A 16,457-nucleotide genomic window follows, 5' to 3' on the forward strand; every position below is an offset into this window, starting at 1 on the left:
CCTGGCGACCTCTTGACATTCAATTCGCATGCCATCACTGCCATCCTCCCTACAACCCGTTGTCCCTACCTCCCTGCTTTACTTCTTGTAAGACCCAAATGTAGTCAGTTGTCTGTGACCTTGTGCTGATCTGTCTAACTTGATCATCACCTGCCTTTCCTGGCCACACTGTTCTCACTCCATGACAGCAGGGGTATTCTTCACTCTGTTACATTTTTGGCATCTGGAACAGTACCTACCATGTAATAGTGCTAGATGGTTGGTTATGAATGGAGTTGAATGGAAAAACACTAAGAAGGGAAAAAAGCTTGGTACAGCCCCAGGAAGTGGAGTTGTTTTTCTAGAACCAACCTTTCCTAACACAGGCACTGTGGGATACCAATGATGCAGCCAATCTCAGGGCTTGGCAAGGTACAGTGGAGCTGGCAGGCACTGGCATGGCCCTGGTAGGCAAAAGAGGTCCCTAGGTAGCTTCCCCTTGAGTGTTTAGACTAGGCAAGGAAGCGAGAAAGAAAACCCAAGGTAAAAGGCCAGTGTAAAGCTGAAAAGTAGAGGTAGGGGCTCCCTAGCATAGTTGCGAGAGAAAGAGATTGGGGCCAAGTTCCCAAAAGCCTTGTATGCTATGCCAAAGGGGTCTAACCTGCTCCTTCCTTTCTGTCAGAGTGGCACACGACTCTAATCCTAGCCATCAGGCAGGTCTGTTGGTTCTAGACCAACTTGGTTTCTATAGTCAGTCAGTGATATATAGTGAGACCCTATCTCCAAAGGAAGAAAGAAAAGAGCACCAAGTCTTCTAAGACCTACTCCAGACGTGTGTGTGTGTGTGTGTGTGTGTGTGTGTGTGTGTGTGCGTGCGCATTGGATCTAGGACATTGGATCCCCTGGAGTTACAGGCAATTGTAAACTCTCTGGGCTGGATAGGTTTTCGTCAATTTGATACATGCTATAGTTATCTGAGAAGAGGCAACCACAATTGAGAAAATACTTCCATAAGATTGAACTGTAGGTAAGCCTATGGCACATTTTCTTAATGGGTGATTGATGTGGGAGGCGTGTTGTGAGCTGTGCCCCTGGATGATATAAGAAAGCAGGCTGAGCAAGCCTGTAAGCAGCGTTCCTCCAGGTTCCTGCTTGAGTTCATGCCCTGGCTTCCTTCAATGATAGACTGTGCTGTGCTGTAACCGTAAGCTCAAACAAACCCTTTTCTCTCCAAGTCTCTCTTGGGGGATGACACTTCATAGTAGCAATAGAAACCTAACTAAGACACTGTCTGACATAGTTGGGAACTGAACTTGCAAGAGCGGTGTGCACTCTTAAACAAGACGATAAGATGTCCCCAGTCCCATTGCTATATTTTACAAATACATTGCCAATAAGCAGCTGATCATTTGGGTGAAAAGAACGCAGTCAGTACTCAGAAAGGCTCCTTCTACACCTTCCCTGAATCCTATTTACCCAAAGAGAGACCATCGAGGAGAAAGACAACACGGACTTTTAACACCTTACATTTAGTTGCTTGCCTTTGAGGTAGGGGTGTGTGTATGTGTGTGTGGACGTTTGCTTACTCTTGGTGTGTGGAAATACTCTAGCTTATGGAAGTACAACAGCTTGTTGATGGACACCCAGGGTTAACCATGTGTAGTGTTGTTTACTCTTCAGGACAGAATTGTTGGGTCTTAGGTAGTGCATAGGTTCAGCATTGTTAGATACACAAGAGCTTGCCAAGTGGTTGTAAACACTCAGTTATATTTAAAAGTCACCAGAGGATGGTCTGGGGAGATGGCTCAGCCATTAATGGCTCTGGAGGATTCTCGCACGCAGTCAGGACCGAAGCTGTTGTATGGGGGCTGTGAGTCTGAAGACAGCAGCTAAGTAGGAAGAGATACAACTACTATTGGCATAGGGTTTGTGGATAAAGGGTTTTGTGTAGCAGCAGTGGAATAAGTCTCCAGAGGAAGAAGTGTGGGTCATTAAGCCTGGAGAGGCAAGCAGTCCCGTGACTGAAAGTGTATGTGGTGCCCTGGGACCATCAGCCAAAGTGCAGACACTATGTCATAGGACTCTAATTATGAGACGTGAATTCACCGGCTGTATATGTGCTTATCGGGCCAGGAGCAGGAGGGAGGAAGGTTGGCCTTATGGCTGGGCCACCGGAGGAAGACACGGAAAATAGGGACTCTCGTTTCTGCTGTGCCCCTGACTGGCTCTGTGAGGCTAAGCGAACTGGCTCATGTCTCTAGATCTTAGTGACACAGTGTTCTGGCTGGATGACCCCGCAGATCTGTTCCAGCTCTAACAGCCTATTTATCTGCTCTGACTCTAGGGGTGACATTCCAATAAGACGACTGGAGAGTTGGCAGGATGGTAGAGCCATATGTCTGAGATGGTTTGACATGGGACTCTGTAATTATTTCCCCAAATTATACAGGACAAGAGACTGACACTGGGGTGGTTTGAGTTTAGTGGGTTTTTTTTTTTTTCTGTTGTTGTTGTTTTTGGTTTTTCATGACAGGGTTTCTCTGTAGCTTTGGAGCTTTTGGGGCCTGTCCTGGAACTAGCTCTTGTAGACCAGGCTGGCCTTGAACTCACAGAGATCTGCCTTGCCTCTGCCTCCGAGTGCTGGGATTAAAGACATGAGCCACCACCGCCTGGCTGAGTTTAGTGTTATTTATTTATGTAAATTTGGAGTACGACTGGGGAAGCAAGGCTGTCTTGTGTTACCGGGCGTTTTTAGCTTTTGTTTTTAAATTCCTTTCTCCTGCCTTCATGGACAAAGCCCTCAGTGAAGGTAAGAGCCATGCTGTTAGTCCTTACAGCAGACACCAGTGGACATGGTCATGTGTAAACATCAGTCTGACTTCTGAACATCAGGAGAACCCAGCTGTAAGCAGATGTGGCTTGATAGGAAAGCTGGGAAGGCAAGAGATGGGCTTTCTCCTCTTTGGAGGAACATGAGACAGGAAACAGATTCCCATTCCATGGAGAGATGTTAAAAGGAAAAAAGTCACGTGACTTAGTTATTGAAGGACAGTTGTTCTTCAATAACAAAGTTGCCAAAAGAAACAGCTAGGGATTATGGTCTATAAACTTTGATTAAAAAAAAAAATTGTACAACTGCCCAGGCTGAGAGCGCAGGCCCTTGGGAGATTGAGGCAGAGACATCACAGAAACCTAATGAGACATTGTTTTTAAAATAAAAGATGAGTCCTCAGTGATTTGTGTGTGTGTGTGTGTGTGTGTGTGTGAGAGAGAGAGAGAGAGAGAGAGAGAGAGAGAGAGAGAGAGAGAGAGAGAGAGATGCCCTCGGTTCAGTACCCAGTAAGACCAATGAAACACACACAGAGCCAGATACAGCTGTAATTCTAGCATTTGAGAGACTGAATTGAGATTATCAGGTCAGCCTAGGCTACGAGAACTAAGAATCGAGATAACCCGAGGAAGCAGGTCGAGGAAACACAAAGATATCTTTGATGGCAATTTCGAGTCCTGTGCTGGAAAGTTTTGGAACTAGGCAGACAGATGATGTCAACGGGAGGAAAACCCCAAGACAGCAGCAGGAGGGGAAGAAAGCTGAGTCTGCAATTAAACAGGCTTGCTTACATGCTGCTCTGGCTGCTAGAGAGGAGGAGGTGATGTAGCTAAGGAGAAAGTCAATATTGTGAGCCAGCTGAGGAAGGCACCATGCAGCGTGGAGTTGCTGACAGGGGTGGGAATATTTGCCCAGCGGTGGTTGGCACAGCCACCCTAGGCTTGAGACTTCAATAAAGAGCAGGGGTGTCGATGGTTCAGTCACCATGGGAAACACGCAGGCCAGGTGGGTTTTGAATTGCAGTGGAGCCTAGATCAAAGGCTGGGAAAGCACTCCATCTGCCCTGAGCTAGATGACCAGACATCAGGGGTGATGGGCGAGGCACAAGGACACCTGCCCCTGCGGGCCCAGGACTGCATGTCCATTTCATAAGGGTCTCGCCTTCTCTCCAGCAGAAAGGACCGCACTAGGCCTCCACCTAGGAGAACAGGCTGTGTGGTGTTGCCTTTTTGATGTCTATAGAAATAATTGCTGGAAAAGAAAAAAACATCCTATAATTCACAAACCCAGAGCACCTAGACAACAAAGAAGACCCTAAGAGAGACATACGAGGATCTAATCTACATGGGAAGTAGAAAAAGGCAAGATCTCCTGAATAAATTGGGAGTGTGGGGACCATGGGAGAGGATAGAAGGGGAGAGGAGAGAAAGGGAGGGGAGCGAAGAAAAATATATAGCTCAGTAAAAACAATTTTTAAAAAAGGAAATAATTGCTGGAGATGCTAAAGACTGGATACTGAAGGGTATTGGGGCTGACATTTGCCTAAGCTGAGTATTGTGCTGATCCTATCTCACAGATGTTGAGACAGGTGGACAGAGACCCTTGCTCAAGGATGCACAGCTGGTGCTGATTCTATCATTATCTCAATGTTGAGACAGGTGAAGAGACCCTTGGCTCAAGGGTGCACAGCTGGTACTGATTCTATCATTATCGCAAATGTTGAGACAGGTGAAGAGACAGACCCTTGGCTCAAGGATGCACAGCTGGGTACTGATTCTATCATTGTCTCACAGATGTTGAGAAAGGCGGACAGAGACCCTTGGCTCAAGGATGCACAGCTGGTACTCCCATTCAGTCTCAGTTTGATTGCAAAGCTGTTCTCTTAGCAATGCCTAGGAAGAGTTGTAAGTGTACAAATGTGTATACATATATATGCATACACTCTTCAAAAAGGTATGTATACACGGTGTGTGTATGTAAGTAAAGATGATTACTGGCAAGCCTGGTGGCCTGAGTTTGAGGCCCAGAAACCACACTGTGGAAGAGAACTGACTCCTACTGACTCCTACATATCTGCTGTGGTATGTTGTGCACACACACAATAAATAAAACTTTTTTTCCCCAGTGAGATAGCTCAGGGACAAGAAAAGCTCTTTCCATCCAATTCTGACGACCTGAACTTGACCTCTGGAACTCATAGGGGAAGGACAGAACTGACACCACATTTATCCTCTGATCCTCACATATTCCCACACCCCAATATATTAGGGGCTGAGCAGATGACTCTGCTGCTAAGAACTTTCTGCTAACCCATGCTGTGCACAAGGACCTGAATTCAAATTCCAGGCATGGTTGTTCGTGCCTGTAACCCCAGCACTGTGGGGGACAAGCAGAGAATGAAAGAGCAGGGTAGCTGGTGTCCTAGCCTGTGCACCTGCGCGCGCGTGCGTACACACACACACACACACACACGTTTGTCCTCTCGAAGGACTGAGCCAATAGCCTTAGGCTGCCCCTTGTCCACTTACCATGTTGTTCCAGAGGGCAATGGCCATCTCAGCCTGCCCACGTTCTGAGAAGTGGAAACAGTCTTCAGAGAAGACAGTGAGGTCCATGTCCCCTTGCTGTGACCAGAGACAGGGAGGTTATCATCGGGATGGGGCTGCCTGATTCCCTTCCCAGCAGGTGACACAGCACTTCCCCTCCCCTCCTTCCCATTCTGCTTCCTCCAGCTTCAGATACTGTGGAAAACCTCCAAGGTTTTGGATTTGCTTCCTAGCAAACATGAATTATAGCTTTCCCAGTTCATCCCTGTCCTGGAAATGAAGAGGTAATGATTCTCCTCTGGGGTGGGAGGTAACTTGGTGGGGGTACATTTGATCACTATTCATCTTACCATTTCTGAGAATGTAAGTTCTAATCACACACACACACATACACACACACACACACACACACGAAAAAAAGTACCTTTGGGAGTCTTCCTAGAGCAAGGCAATAAAAATGAGGGCTGCATCCACAAGCTTCCTAGAAACAGCTGAAGCTTACCTCATTCAGCGGGATGAGGGTTTGCCGGAAGAAAGGCTGTACGACAACTGCGAAGTCCTCGCGCTGCATGTACTGGGGCCAGTAGGAAAGCCCGGAGATGCCGCTCTGTGGATGAAGAGGCTGCTCAACCCGACTGGCAAGGCTACACAGGGTCTACTTTAGCTGCCATGGGTTGGTTGTGACAGGAGTGAACCCATGCTAGACAAAAGGAACTTAAAGGGGCTATGCGGGCCCACACATGAATTCATCCTGCTTGTAACAAGTTCCCGCATCAAGAGCCCTGGCTAGAGAAGCCCTCCACTCACAGGCTCTACTGCTTTCGTTTTAAGAGACTAAATGTGAGTTGCTGATGGCATTACATTGGCCACGGGTCTGGCTGCCCTCACTGCATGGGGAGAATCTCATTAGCTCTTCAAGACTACCTAAGAATGTAGGATGATAGGGATAGAGAGCCCATGGGTTTCAGACTTAAGTACCAAAACATGGGCTATTAAAAGGATTAAATTAAGCTGGGTGGCGGTGGTGCGCACACCTCTAATCCCAGCACTTGGGAGGCAGAGGCAGACAGATAGATCTCAGTGAGTTCAAAGTCAGCCTGGTCTACAAGCAAGTTCCAGGAGAGCCAGGACTGTTACAAGAGAAACTCTGTCTCAAAAAAAACAAAAAAGGATTAAATTAAATTAGTTGCATGTATATGATCTGAGGAGGTTGCCGAGGTGAAGGAAGAGGGATTCGTAGGGGCTTTAAGGAGGAATATTTATTTTTGGCCTCTTGAAGAGGAATTGGTTTGCAACACGGCTTTGAGGTAGGCTGATCATAAAGGGTAGCACAGATGTGTACGAGTGTTAGGGGAGCAGAAGCGAGTGGGGCTAAGCTTTCTGCTCATAGGGGGATGTGGGAGCCAGGTACACTAACTGTTCCCCTCGTAATGGTTCTAGGAAAGGAAAGAGGCCTCTGTGGTGTGACATCTACTCTGATGGCTGATGCCGTTACTTGCTTGGGGCTGACCCTGAGCCAGGAGGCAGGGTTCCTTCCAGCTGTCCCCTTGGGATCGCTATCCCATCTTTCCCTGGCTAAATACTTTGAGAGATACTGCGTTCCCTCAAACGCAGGTCCTATCAGTCAACCCCTGGTGAACACACATGTTCTGAGTGCCCTCAGAGACACGGGAGGAAGAGAGTGTCAAGTCACCTGGAGGTTCCAGTTCACTTTCTTCAGCTCCTGCATTGCTGTGGGGTTGTGAATACGCTCAAAGCAACTGCAGTTCCTATGAGACAAAAGATCTTGCATTGAGGCTTCCGTGGGGGAGGCCCAGCTGTGCCCCCACCCCACGGGAGTTTCTGCCCACAGGGAGATGCCTGTGCAAGGTGGTGAGGTGTGGGGCTTGATACACTAGTATCCCTACGTTACTCGCATCCAACTCACAGAGCCCTAACTCAGGAATGAGGTAAAGGTGTGTCGTGGTTGGGACTGTCAACATTCCCTAAAATCTTGGGTGCAGAATGAAGGCTTGGTCCCAACTTTTGGCATTGTGGGTGGTGGCAGACCGACGAGGAGGTGGCGCCTACTTGAAGGAAGTAGTCACAGAGGTCATGCCCTTTGTTCTACCACCACTTTGCCTTCTAGCCTCCATGAAGTGAGTATCCATGAAGTGAGCAGTCATGCTCCCCCATATATTCCCATCAAAAACTTGTCTTGCCATAGGGTCAAGAGACCATGGACTGAAAACCCTGAGACCAACAGCCAAGACAACTCTATTCTCATAGATTGTGTGAAGTATTTTGAGGCACTGGGATCTTTAGGAGACACTTGTTTATAGTTGGAAGGATTGGCCCCTATGGCAAGGTCTTGTCAAGGAGGCCCTCCGTCATCCAAGATGACTATTTCTCAACTCTCAGAGAAAGCCTGGGTGGAGAAGGGGAGAGTTTTGGGAAGACTGACAGCTCTGGCCTCACTCCCCACAGTCCTGAGGCTTCTCAGCTCTACTGCTGAGTACTGGGGAGTTCCCTCAGGTCCACTGAGTGGTGGCTATCGGAAGGCCTAAAACCCCTTTGACAAGGAAGAATGTGATACAGAACCTGAGGCATGAGAGGGACTTCTCTTACTAACCATGGCTGTTCCACCTGGGGACCTGATTTCTTAGCTACCTTTAGAGGGCACCCATTTGTCATCAGACAGGACCCCTCAGCTACAGCTGCAGAAACAGTCCCCGAGATGAATCCTTTGAGCCTTCATGCCCATGAGTAGCTGGCCTCCAAGTTCTGATTTTGAGGATGGGAGAAAAGGTATCTTCCTAGAGCCTGTTCTAGCCCATGAGTATTTCCTGTTGATGTTGCTTTGGGGAAGGAGTTACCCCTATTTTATAGGCAAGTACTCAGAAGTCCAGAGAGATTGTGGGTTCAGGTCCAATTGTTCCCCAGCAGCAGAGCCAGGATTTTAAGAACACTGGAGGTATCCTGGAAGCTCACTGTCCTCTGCAGGGAGGAATGGACTTTGGATTCGGAAGTGCTGGGGAGGCTTATGGGCTATTTGGTATGTCTCACTGTATAGAAAAGGGAACTACTATCTAGGGAATGGAGTAGGCATTGGGTTCTATAGTCAGTTCCAAGTGTTTTCTAAGTCCCTGGCTCCTGACCCTGCCCACCCCAGGCAACGATGCTCTGCACACTTACTGAACTGCCAGCGGCATGGCACACTTCCCACCTTCACCCTGGTACAGGCCAGCCAGTTCCATGACCTCCACCACATTGATGAAAACCCTGGGAAGCTGCAGGAGGCAGAGGCGTGGATTTTATGAGTTCGAGGTAGTGGGGGTTAGGAAGCCTGGAGAACAATCTTCAATCTAACCTGGCCCACCTGATATTACCATCTGAGAAACGGATGCCCAGGGAGGGGCCCGTGTAATCGCAACGACTCTTTAGAGCCTCACTTCATCAGACAGAAAAGTTGATACCCAGATACCCAGCACGAATGAACGCCACAGTGTCTGCCCTCAAACCCAGGGCAGTTGGCTCCAGCAGGAGCTCTTTGCTATGCATTATCTGGCTTCCAAGTCAGTTAGAAGCTGTCCTGCAGAGAATTAGGTACAACTTGCCTAGAAGCTAACCAAGGAGGGCCCTCCACACATGGCAGTAGTGGGAAAGAAAGCAGGGTTGCTTGCAGGACTAGGGAACAGGCTGCTCACTACCCACTCCTACCTCCTCATAGAGGATGTCCAAGGCCTGCTGGATGTGCTTGATATACTCATCGACTAACTGGTTCTCCTGTAAGGGAAAAAGAGGCTCGCTGTAGCTTTCTATTCTGGGAGGAAGAATCAGAGAGTGAACTGAGCTACTCCTGTCCCCCAAAGTCCTGCCTTCTTGCATTCCCGAGAGACCTGGTGGTGTTTTTCATAAACATAAGCTCTATGGAGCAGAGGCGAAATTGTTTACATTTCCCACACCACGTGTCCACGGGCAGCTCTGCTATCCTCTGGTTTCCAATGAGCCCCACAATCTAGGACCCAGCTATGCTGAAAGCCCTGTTGTGAGATATTTATACACGGTGTGAAAATGTATTGCTGTGATTGGTGTAATAAAAATCTGAATGGCCAACAGCTAGGAAGATGTTATGTGGGACTTCTGGAGACAGGACTCTGGGAAGAAGGGTGGAGTTGTCAGTCAGATGGAGAGGAAACAGGAAGTTCAAGGTGCAAGATGGAAGAGAGGTTATGTCATGTGATAGAATGTAGATTACTATAAATAGGTTATGTTTTTAAGAGCTAATTAGGAATAAGCCTAAGCTATAGCCCAGGCTTTTTATAATAAGTCTTCATTATTTGTGGGAGGCTGTCCCGACAAAACAGTATGATTACAAAGCCCCAGGGGTCAAGTCTTTCTTGTGTACCCCAGGTCTCTAGTTCTGGGAAAGGACTGAGGGCAGAGTCTAGAAGAGCTGAGCCTGTGTGAGGAAGATAAGCACCCTGGGTTCTGGAATAGTCGCTCTCTGTGATCCAGCAGGAGCAAAGAGCTGCCCGCCCACCCCCAACAGTGACCATCAAACACTCTACCACATCCTCCAAGTCCTGGCAGCTGCCTTTCCCAGGCCAAATAAAATACAGGATGTCCCTAGCTTAGAACAAGATGTATTCTAAAAGGGAAAGTTTCCAAAGGCTTGTAAGTCCAGACATGTGTCCTCACAGAGACACATCAGGAATGGGGTCAACTCCCAGGCCAGCTGGCTGGGGTTGGCTGGTTAACTTATCATGGTCCTGAAGGACAGCAAGGACACTCTCAAGTTTGGTTCTATTTTTTCCAATTACATTTAGAAGACTGTGTTACCTCCTCTTCCAAGAGAGGGCAGACTCTAAGCAGGCACAAGACAATCACTGGCCACCTATCTACCAGAAAGTGCCATCTGTATATCCCAAGGAGGCCCTGCCCCCAGCGCATGAAGATTGGGTCCTTCTAGATCTTTCTTCTGAGCGGGGACCCACTTAGGCAAAGCTAAGTCTCACTTGCTCTGTGTGAACCAGAGGCTGCTGGGGTGGAATCAAATGCTCGGAGCCCAGACTAATATGACATTCAAAATGGGAGGACTTATGTCAGAGCCCAAGGCGAGGAGGATGGGGGTGAGCGGTTGCGCACTCTCATGCCCCCCGTGGGGCTAGTCAGCTACTTACCGAGTTCTCACAGTAATGACACAGGTCATTGCCCCCAACGAAGAGTGTAACCAGCTTCCAGTCTTCCTTCAGATTGATTGTCTGAGGGGACAGATCCTGAGGTTAGGGTTTGGGGACACTTGCTGGTGATGCTAGCCATGCTACGTAGTCAGTTCCTCAGGAATCTTTTTTTGTATCACACAGAGTCTGAAGACTCCTTCATCACCATGGTGCCGTGAGAAGATGGATGGGCACTTCTCTGTGAGGGGTGTGTGTGTGTGTCGGGGGGGGGGTCTTCTTCTCGTACACAGGTGACAGGCTACTTTCTCCCCACCACCAATTCTCTTAAAGTGCTAGAACGATTGTGTCTCACGTTGCCCCGAGCTCTCGAAAGGCCTCACGGACCATCATGCTCCTTCAAAGGAATTTGTGTCAAAAGAGAGCTTGGGGACAAAGTCGGGGCTCCTACGGCCTGGGTTCATGGAGGGGTAGTATGGTGGGGAAATACCAGGAAGGCCCGGGAGCTGCGGCGCCCCACTCAGCCTCCACCATAAAAGGAGTCCTCCAGAAGCCACAGTCCACAGGGCAATAGAAGAAAGTGCAAAGTGAGATTCTGAGGGGCTGGGGAGGGGGAGGGACTGGAACGGGCAGCCTATTTTTAGCGCTTTGTGTTTATATAAGAGGGCTCTGGGAAGCCAACCCTGGGATAAAGAGCCCAAGGCCTGTGATCTTGGCCAACTCCCCACTCCACCTTGTCCTCCTGCAGCCAGCCCCAGGGCAGGGTGCCAGGCAGAGTCCTGTGAGCCCCTTGAAGATCGGCTGAAGACAAGCTGAGGGGTTCATCAGGCCCTGCATCTCCCTAGCTAGAGGGAAGAACACCTTTTAGGGGGTCTGTACTCACAGGTGTGGCTTTCATTTTCTCCACCAGAGCCTGGGCCTGGGCCGGCATGTCCCTAGAAGGGAGACATGTCATTATCAGAGTTGTTCGGCACAGAGGCCTGAAGCTGGACTCCATGAAAGCCGCTCTTCCCAGTCAGCCTGTGAGGTTCTGCTCTGCAGACGTCACAAACTTGTTCTCATCAGGAACCTGAATCTACACTGCTCCAGACCCCGCTGCGCCTGGGAAGGGACCAAGGCCTCGCTGGTCTCTTATCTAGGATTTGGACAACATTCTCAGCAATTCCCCCCACCCCCACCCCTTTTATCTACAAGTCTTTTCACTATGAGCTGAGCCTGTTTGATTCTTACTCGGTTGCCTGTTTTAAAAATAATCTTTTTTATTTTTGAAAAAAGTCACATTCCTAAATTAGTCCCCGGATTTCTTCTCTCCAGGCTTGATGGCTCCGTTCACTACTATGTCTGAGCCCCAGCAACCAATCCTTTGTCCTCTCCATTGTTACTTGGATTTCGACACTATTATTTCTCCCTCCCTTCCAACAAGACAGGATAGGAGAGACAATATGGGCAGGATGGGGACTCCTTGTCTCCCCACTGTTTGGTGTAAATAACGGCACACTGTTAAGTTCTAGATACTCAGTTATGTGTGGCAGTGGAATAGCACACAGCAACAAAAAGGAATGAGGCATTGCTGTACTTGGCAGCAGGGATGGACCTGAGGTAACTCTGAGTGACAGGCATGCTCACTGCATGAGAGAGGTGATTGTCTTGCAGGTAGACAAGTATCCAGGCTTCGCAAATTGTATGCCTTTGAATAAGTGTGGTTTACTGTGGGTCAATACACCTCGATGACGCTGCTTCCTTAAAAGGGCATACATATTGAGCCAGGTGTGGCGGTGCACACCTGCAATCCCAGCACTTTGGATGTAGAGGCAGGAGAATTGGGAGTTAAAGGCCAGCCTTGGCTACATGGTAACTGAGAGGTCAGCCTGGGCTACTTGGGACCCTGTCACAAAACAACAAAATTGATCTGAGAAGTTAGGTGAGCAAAGGACACACAAGACAACATAAAGCGCCAAAACAAGAATGGCTGAGCGTGGACACAGCGGGCAGACACTGGCCAGCACACGTGGCACCATCCCTGCCCTCCTCATGGAGAATTTATGCACCCAAGATTATAGTGACAGGGATAGAAGTTATAAAGTAAAGGCAACCATAGATACGCTGTAACTCCTGACAGGCCCGAGTCAGGCCCAGGAGTGAAACGGAGATGATGCCTTTAGGTTCCATGGGAGGCGCCTTTTCCACGCCTCCCCCCACAACCAGCTGCTTCCTACTCTTCATGCTCCTCTTTTCTTAGCCACAAGTCCTCCAGAGTCTGGAGTCTCTCCTTGCAACTGTTTGCACAGGTCCCAGGCCCGAGACACATGTCCTGACATCATCCTGGCTCCCTGAGAACTTTAAAAGCAGCTGGTCCCAGTCTGCAGTGTTACTGTACCCAACCCCTCCTTCCCCCAAAGTTAGCTGCTCTTTGTCTCGTTCCTTGGCTGGACTAATTCTTCCAGAGCCCAGACTTCACCTTTTGAGTCTGTGGGTATCACTCAGCAATGCAGACACTGAATGCATTTTTTTCCTGATGATTAATGGAAGGGAAATTAGCTACTGAATAAAAATTTGAAACTAAATATCCTGAGAATGGTAAACTTTTGTATGCACACAGACTATATATGCCATACACAATCTTTCCAAGACTTATTTATCTCCTTTAATCCTATGACATCTCAGAGACAAGCTCTATGATTACCTCCTTAGAAGAAAATTAAGACAGAGATGCTAAGCAACTTGCCAAGGTCACATAGCCAGCACATTTCTGAGTAGAGATTTGAACACAGAGGTGTAATCTCTGCTGACCTGGCGATTACATGGGTGTTGGGGATTCAAACTTGGGTCCCTCATGTGTTATCTTTCTCTTCAGAGAACTTCCACTTATCCACACTGACAAATGACAGGGTCAAAATGAGAAAAAGAGAGAACAACTCTCAAACCTTACTTAAGCCAACGACTTCCCGTCGCTTCCCTTCAACACTGGACACGAGCGATGCCCGAGGGTGCCAGCTGTATCTCCTACCACTGCCTCTGCTCAGGCAGAGGTGCTAAGTAAGGCAGGAAGGAAGGGAAAGGCGGGAGACTGGGGAGATGGCTCAGTGGGTAATGTGCTTGCTATCCAATCATGAGGACCGAGTTTGAATCCCCAGCGACCATGTAAATCCAGGTATGACAGTGAACACCTGTAATCTCAGTGCTGAGGTGCAGGCTGTGAATCCCTAGAGTTCACCGGCCAGCTAACCTTGCCATATTGGTGAGCTCCAGGTTCATAGAGAGACCCTGTTTCAAAATACAAGGTGGAGAGGGAAGTGAGTTAGTTAGCTCAGTAGGCGGAAATGCTTGCTATACGTGAGCAGGACAACCTGAGTCCGAGTCCTGGAAGCCATGATGGAAGTAGAGAACCAACTGTTCAAAGATGACTTCTGACCTCTACACATGCTCTTCCCATGTGTACCCCACATCTCACACACACACACACACAATAAAATTACAAGACTGGAAAGATGGCTCAAGAGTTAAAAAAAAAATGCTTGCACAGGACAATCATCCAATTCCTATGCCAGGCAGCTCACAACCACCTGAATCTCCAGCTCTAGGGATTCCAGTCCTCTCTCCTGGCATCTGTGGGCATGGCTGTGTGCATGTGCATGCACATACACAAGGTAAATCTTTAAAGCATAAATTTAAGGTAACAAGTTCCTGAGCAAAAGGTGACCTTGTCCTCTGGCCTCTAGTTGTAGGAACATATGTGTGCACATGCACCTGAATGCACACACCCACACGCGTGTCCATACCCTCATTTCCCCATAAAGGGGTGGAGGAGGAAGAGACTGAGGAGCCAGCTTCTGATAAACAAAGCCTGGACTCCAGTAATCCTAACAGTAAGTATGTGCTGGCACGACGGCGCACAGGCCCAGGGTTTTGTAGGCAAATAAGTCTTTCCTCTTGTGACACTGGATATCAACACTTCTGTGGCACCAAGATTCAAGCTGAGCCTTGGGCCTAGCTTAGGCTTCCAAAAGGATTGTTCTCTGTAAGTGGCATGTGAGTCAAGCCTGTGCTGTCTCCCTGGTGACAAGAATGCAGCAACCCTTCTGCAAAGCAAATACCCAGCACGCTCCACGCAGGAAATCAATGAACCCGGTCAGGCATTTTAGCCTTAATTACCTGGGTTGCTGTCAGCAACAGAGAGCCCAGTGAAAATAAACCACAGTCATGCTATTTGAGGGGCTCTGACATCTAACTCTCTAGTGTCAAAACACAGCTTTTTAAAAAAATTCTTCTTTTAGATTCAAGGATATGAGGCAAGACAGAGAGAGAGAGAAGCAAAGGAGGAAGAGAACTGAGTGGTTCGTGATGCTGAGAGCCATTCTGCACAGGTGGCTCATGCCCCTGACAGACAAACTGGGTACTAGATACTGTGCCCCTTGTCACTTCCTCTTTCCCACCCTGATCTCATTGCTGGTCCCCACATCAACTCACTGAGCTCTGGCTCCTTCTCTGGCCATATTTAATCCCGCTGTCTCTTCCAAGGTACCGGTGGAGAATCCAAGGATGGAAGGGTTGAACTTCTTCAGTATGTCTTTAAAGATAGACAAAGCAGAGAGCACAGGTGAAAGGAAGTGAGATGGGCCTAGGGTTTGGGGTCCCAAGTGCGTGGCAGGAGGGTCCTCATCTTTCTGGTGCTAGCTAACTCTCTTCCCAGCAGACAATTTCCTGTTTCTCGAACTCTAGGCAAAAGGCCCTGGCCTCCGTGAGGGTTATTTATGATGGTCGTGGTACTGGGAGCTCTTGGTGTGGGCTACTTACTAGGCAGTGTAGTATGGGTCTCCAACGTTCCATCTCCTCCAATGCTGGGGAAGAGAAAAGTAACTTTGTCAAAGTCACACAGACTTGCTGCCTCCTGAGTTGTCACAGGTAGGAGTCAGGCCAGAGAGATTTTTGTCCTTGGGGCATTGCTCCTACCACCCTCAGGGCTAATACAAACATCACTGTCTCCTTGGATATCAGAGTTGGGCCATGGGGACCTAGACCTGGCCCTGAGCAGGTGGCAGGGAGCCCGCTTCTTATACCACTATAGAATATGACCCGTAGGACGTGAGCCACGGACACTCTTACCTCCAGGACAGCCCCCTCCAGGAGGTGGTTAGACTGCTGGACTCACTTGGCCGCGCTCCCGAGGCTGCCTGTGAAAAGCCCAGAGACACTTACGAAAGGCTGTGGCCTGGCGATGAGTCAGGGGGCCTTCGGGCAGGTCCTCTGGCCCTGTGTAGCAGCCAATACTCAGCGTGGCCTTCTCTAGGGAAGGGGCCACTCTTTGTTTCTCCACATCTAAGGTCTGAGTTCTTCTAGACTTCCATTTGGTCCCGCTGATCCTTTCTGACACCCTCCGCTTCCCCAGTGAAGGTCCTTCCGTTTGTACTGTTCATATTCTTGGAGGCACTCGTGTGCCTGCTACGGACCACGCCGGCATCGCATCTGACCTCATAGGTGCCACCATGTTCCCTTCCTGCCACCAGGGCGGCCACAACTCTCTGCATCTCTGTCATTTGCCTCTGACTCTGACACTTCCATGTGTCTCTCTTCCCGCTTCAGGGTTTAGACCCTGGTGCTGGATACCATAATCCAGCATTCACCTTCTGACCCCAACGTTTGCTTCCTGCATTTCTGACCACGCAACACCTCAGATGGAAGCATGTTGACTGGTTGCTACTTCCAAAGCAGGAAGACCTTGGCTGCTCTGCTGTCCTTGCCTCCCCCCACCCCATTCCTAGCCTGTTGAACCTCCTCCTCCTCATCCCCAGAACCCCTAGTTCCTTCTCACCCACCCCTGACCACATTCTCCCTGCTATCCCCTCCAAGGCAGGGTCAAAGTCAAACCCTACCCCATGGGGACATCATACCCTGCAGTTACTTCCCTGTGTTCCTTCCTCGTCTCTAACTTCTTTTCTATGAAGA

The 16,457-nt window shown here is 49.0% G+C and overlaps 1 protein-coding gene across 1 annotated transcript in view; it reads right to left on the reverse strand.

Annotated features, from left to right (window-relative positions):
* Plb1 (phospholipase B1) overlaps nucleotides 1–16,457 on the reverse strand; it is a 123,266-nt gene that overhangs the window by 21,293 nt on the left and 85,516 nt on the right. The window contains exons 47-56 of the mRNA XM_042054553.1: nucleotides 15,618–15,685; nucleotides 15,309–15,352; nucleotides 14,982–15,081; nucleotides 11,398–11,449; nucleotides 10,518–10,598; nucleotides 9,055–9,120; nucleotides 8,530–8,624; nucleotides 7,049–7,124; nucleotides 5,858–5,962; nucleotides 5,338–5,433 (exon numbers count right to left, since the gene is read on the reverse strand). Coding sequence (XP_041910487.1) covers nucleotides 5,338–5,433; nucleotides 5,858–5,962; nucleotides 7,049–7,124; nucleotides 8,530–8,624; nucleotides 9,055–9,120; nucleotides 10,518–10,598; nucleotides 11,398–11,449; nucleotides 14,982–15,081; nucleotides 15,309–15,352; nucleotides 15,618–15,685 — 783 coding nt within the window. The remainder of the gene's footprint in view (nucleotides 1–5,337; nucleotides 5,434–5,857; nucleotides 5,963–7,048; nucleotides 7,125–8,529; nucleotides 8,625–9,054; nucleotides 9,121–10,517; nucleotides 10,599–11,397; nucleotides 11,450–14,981; nucleotides 15,082–15,308; nucleotides 15,353–15,617; nucleotides 15,686–16,457) is intronic.

The sequence above is a fragment of the Arvicola amphibius genome, chromosome 2, assembly GCF_903992535.2.
Source record: "Arvicola amphibius chromosome 2, mArvAmp1.2, whole genome shotgun sequence".
In the NCBI taxonomy this organism is placed as follows: Eukaryota; Metazoa; Chordata; class Mammalia; order Rodentia; family Cricetidae; genus Arvicola; species Arvicola amphibius.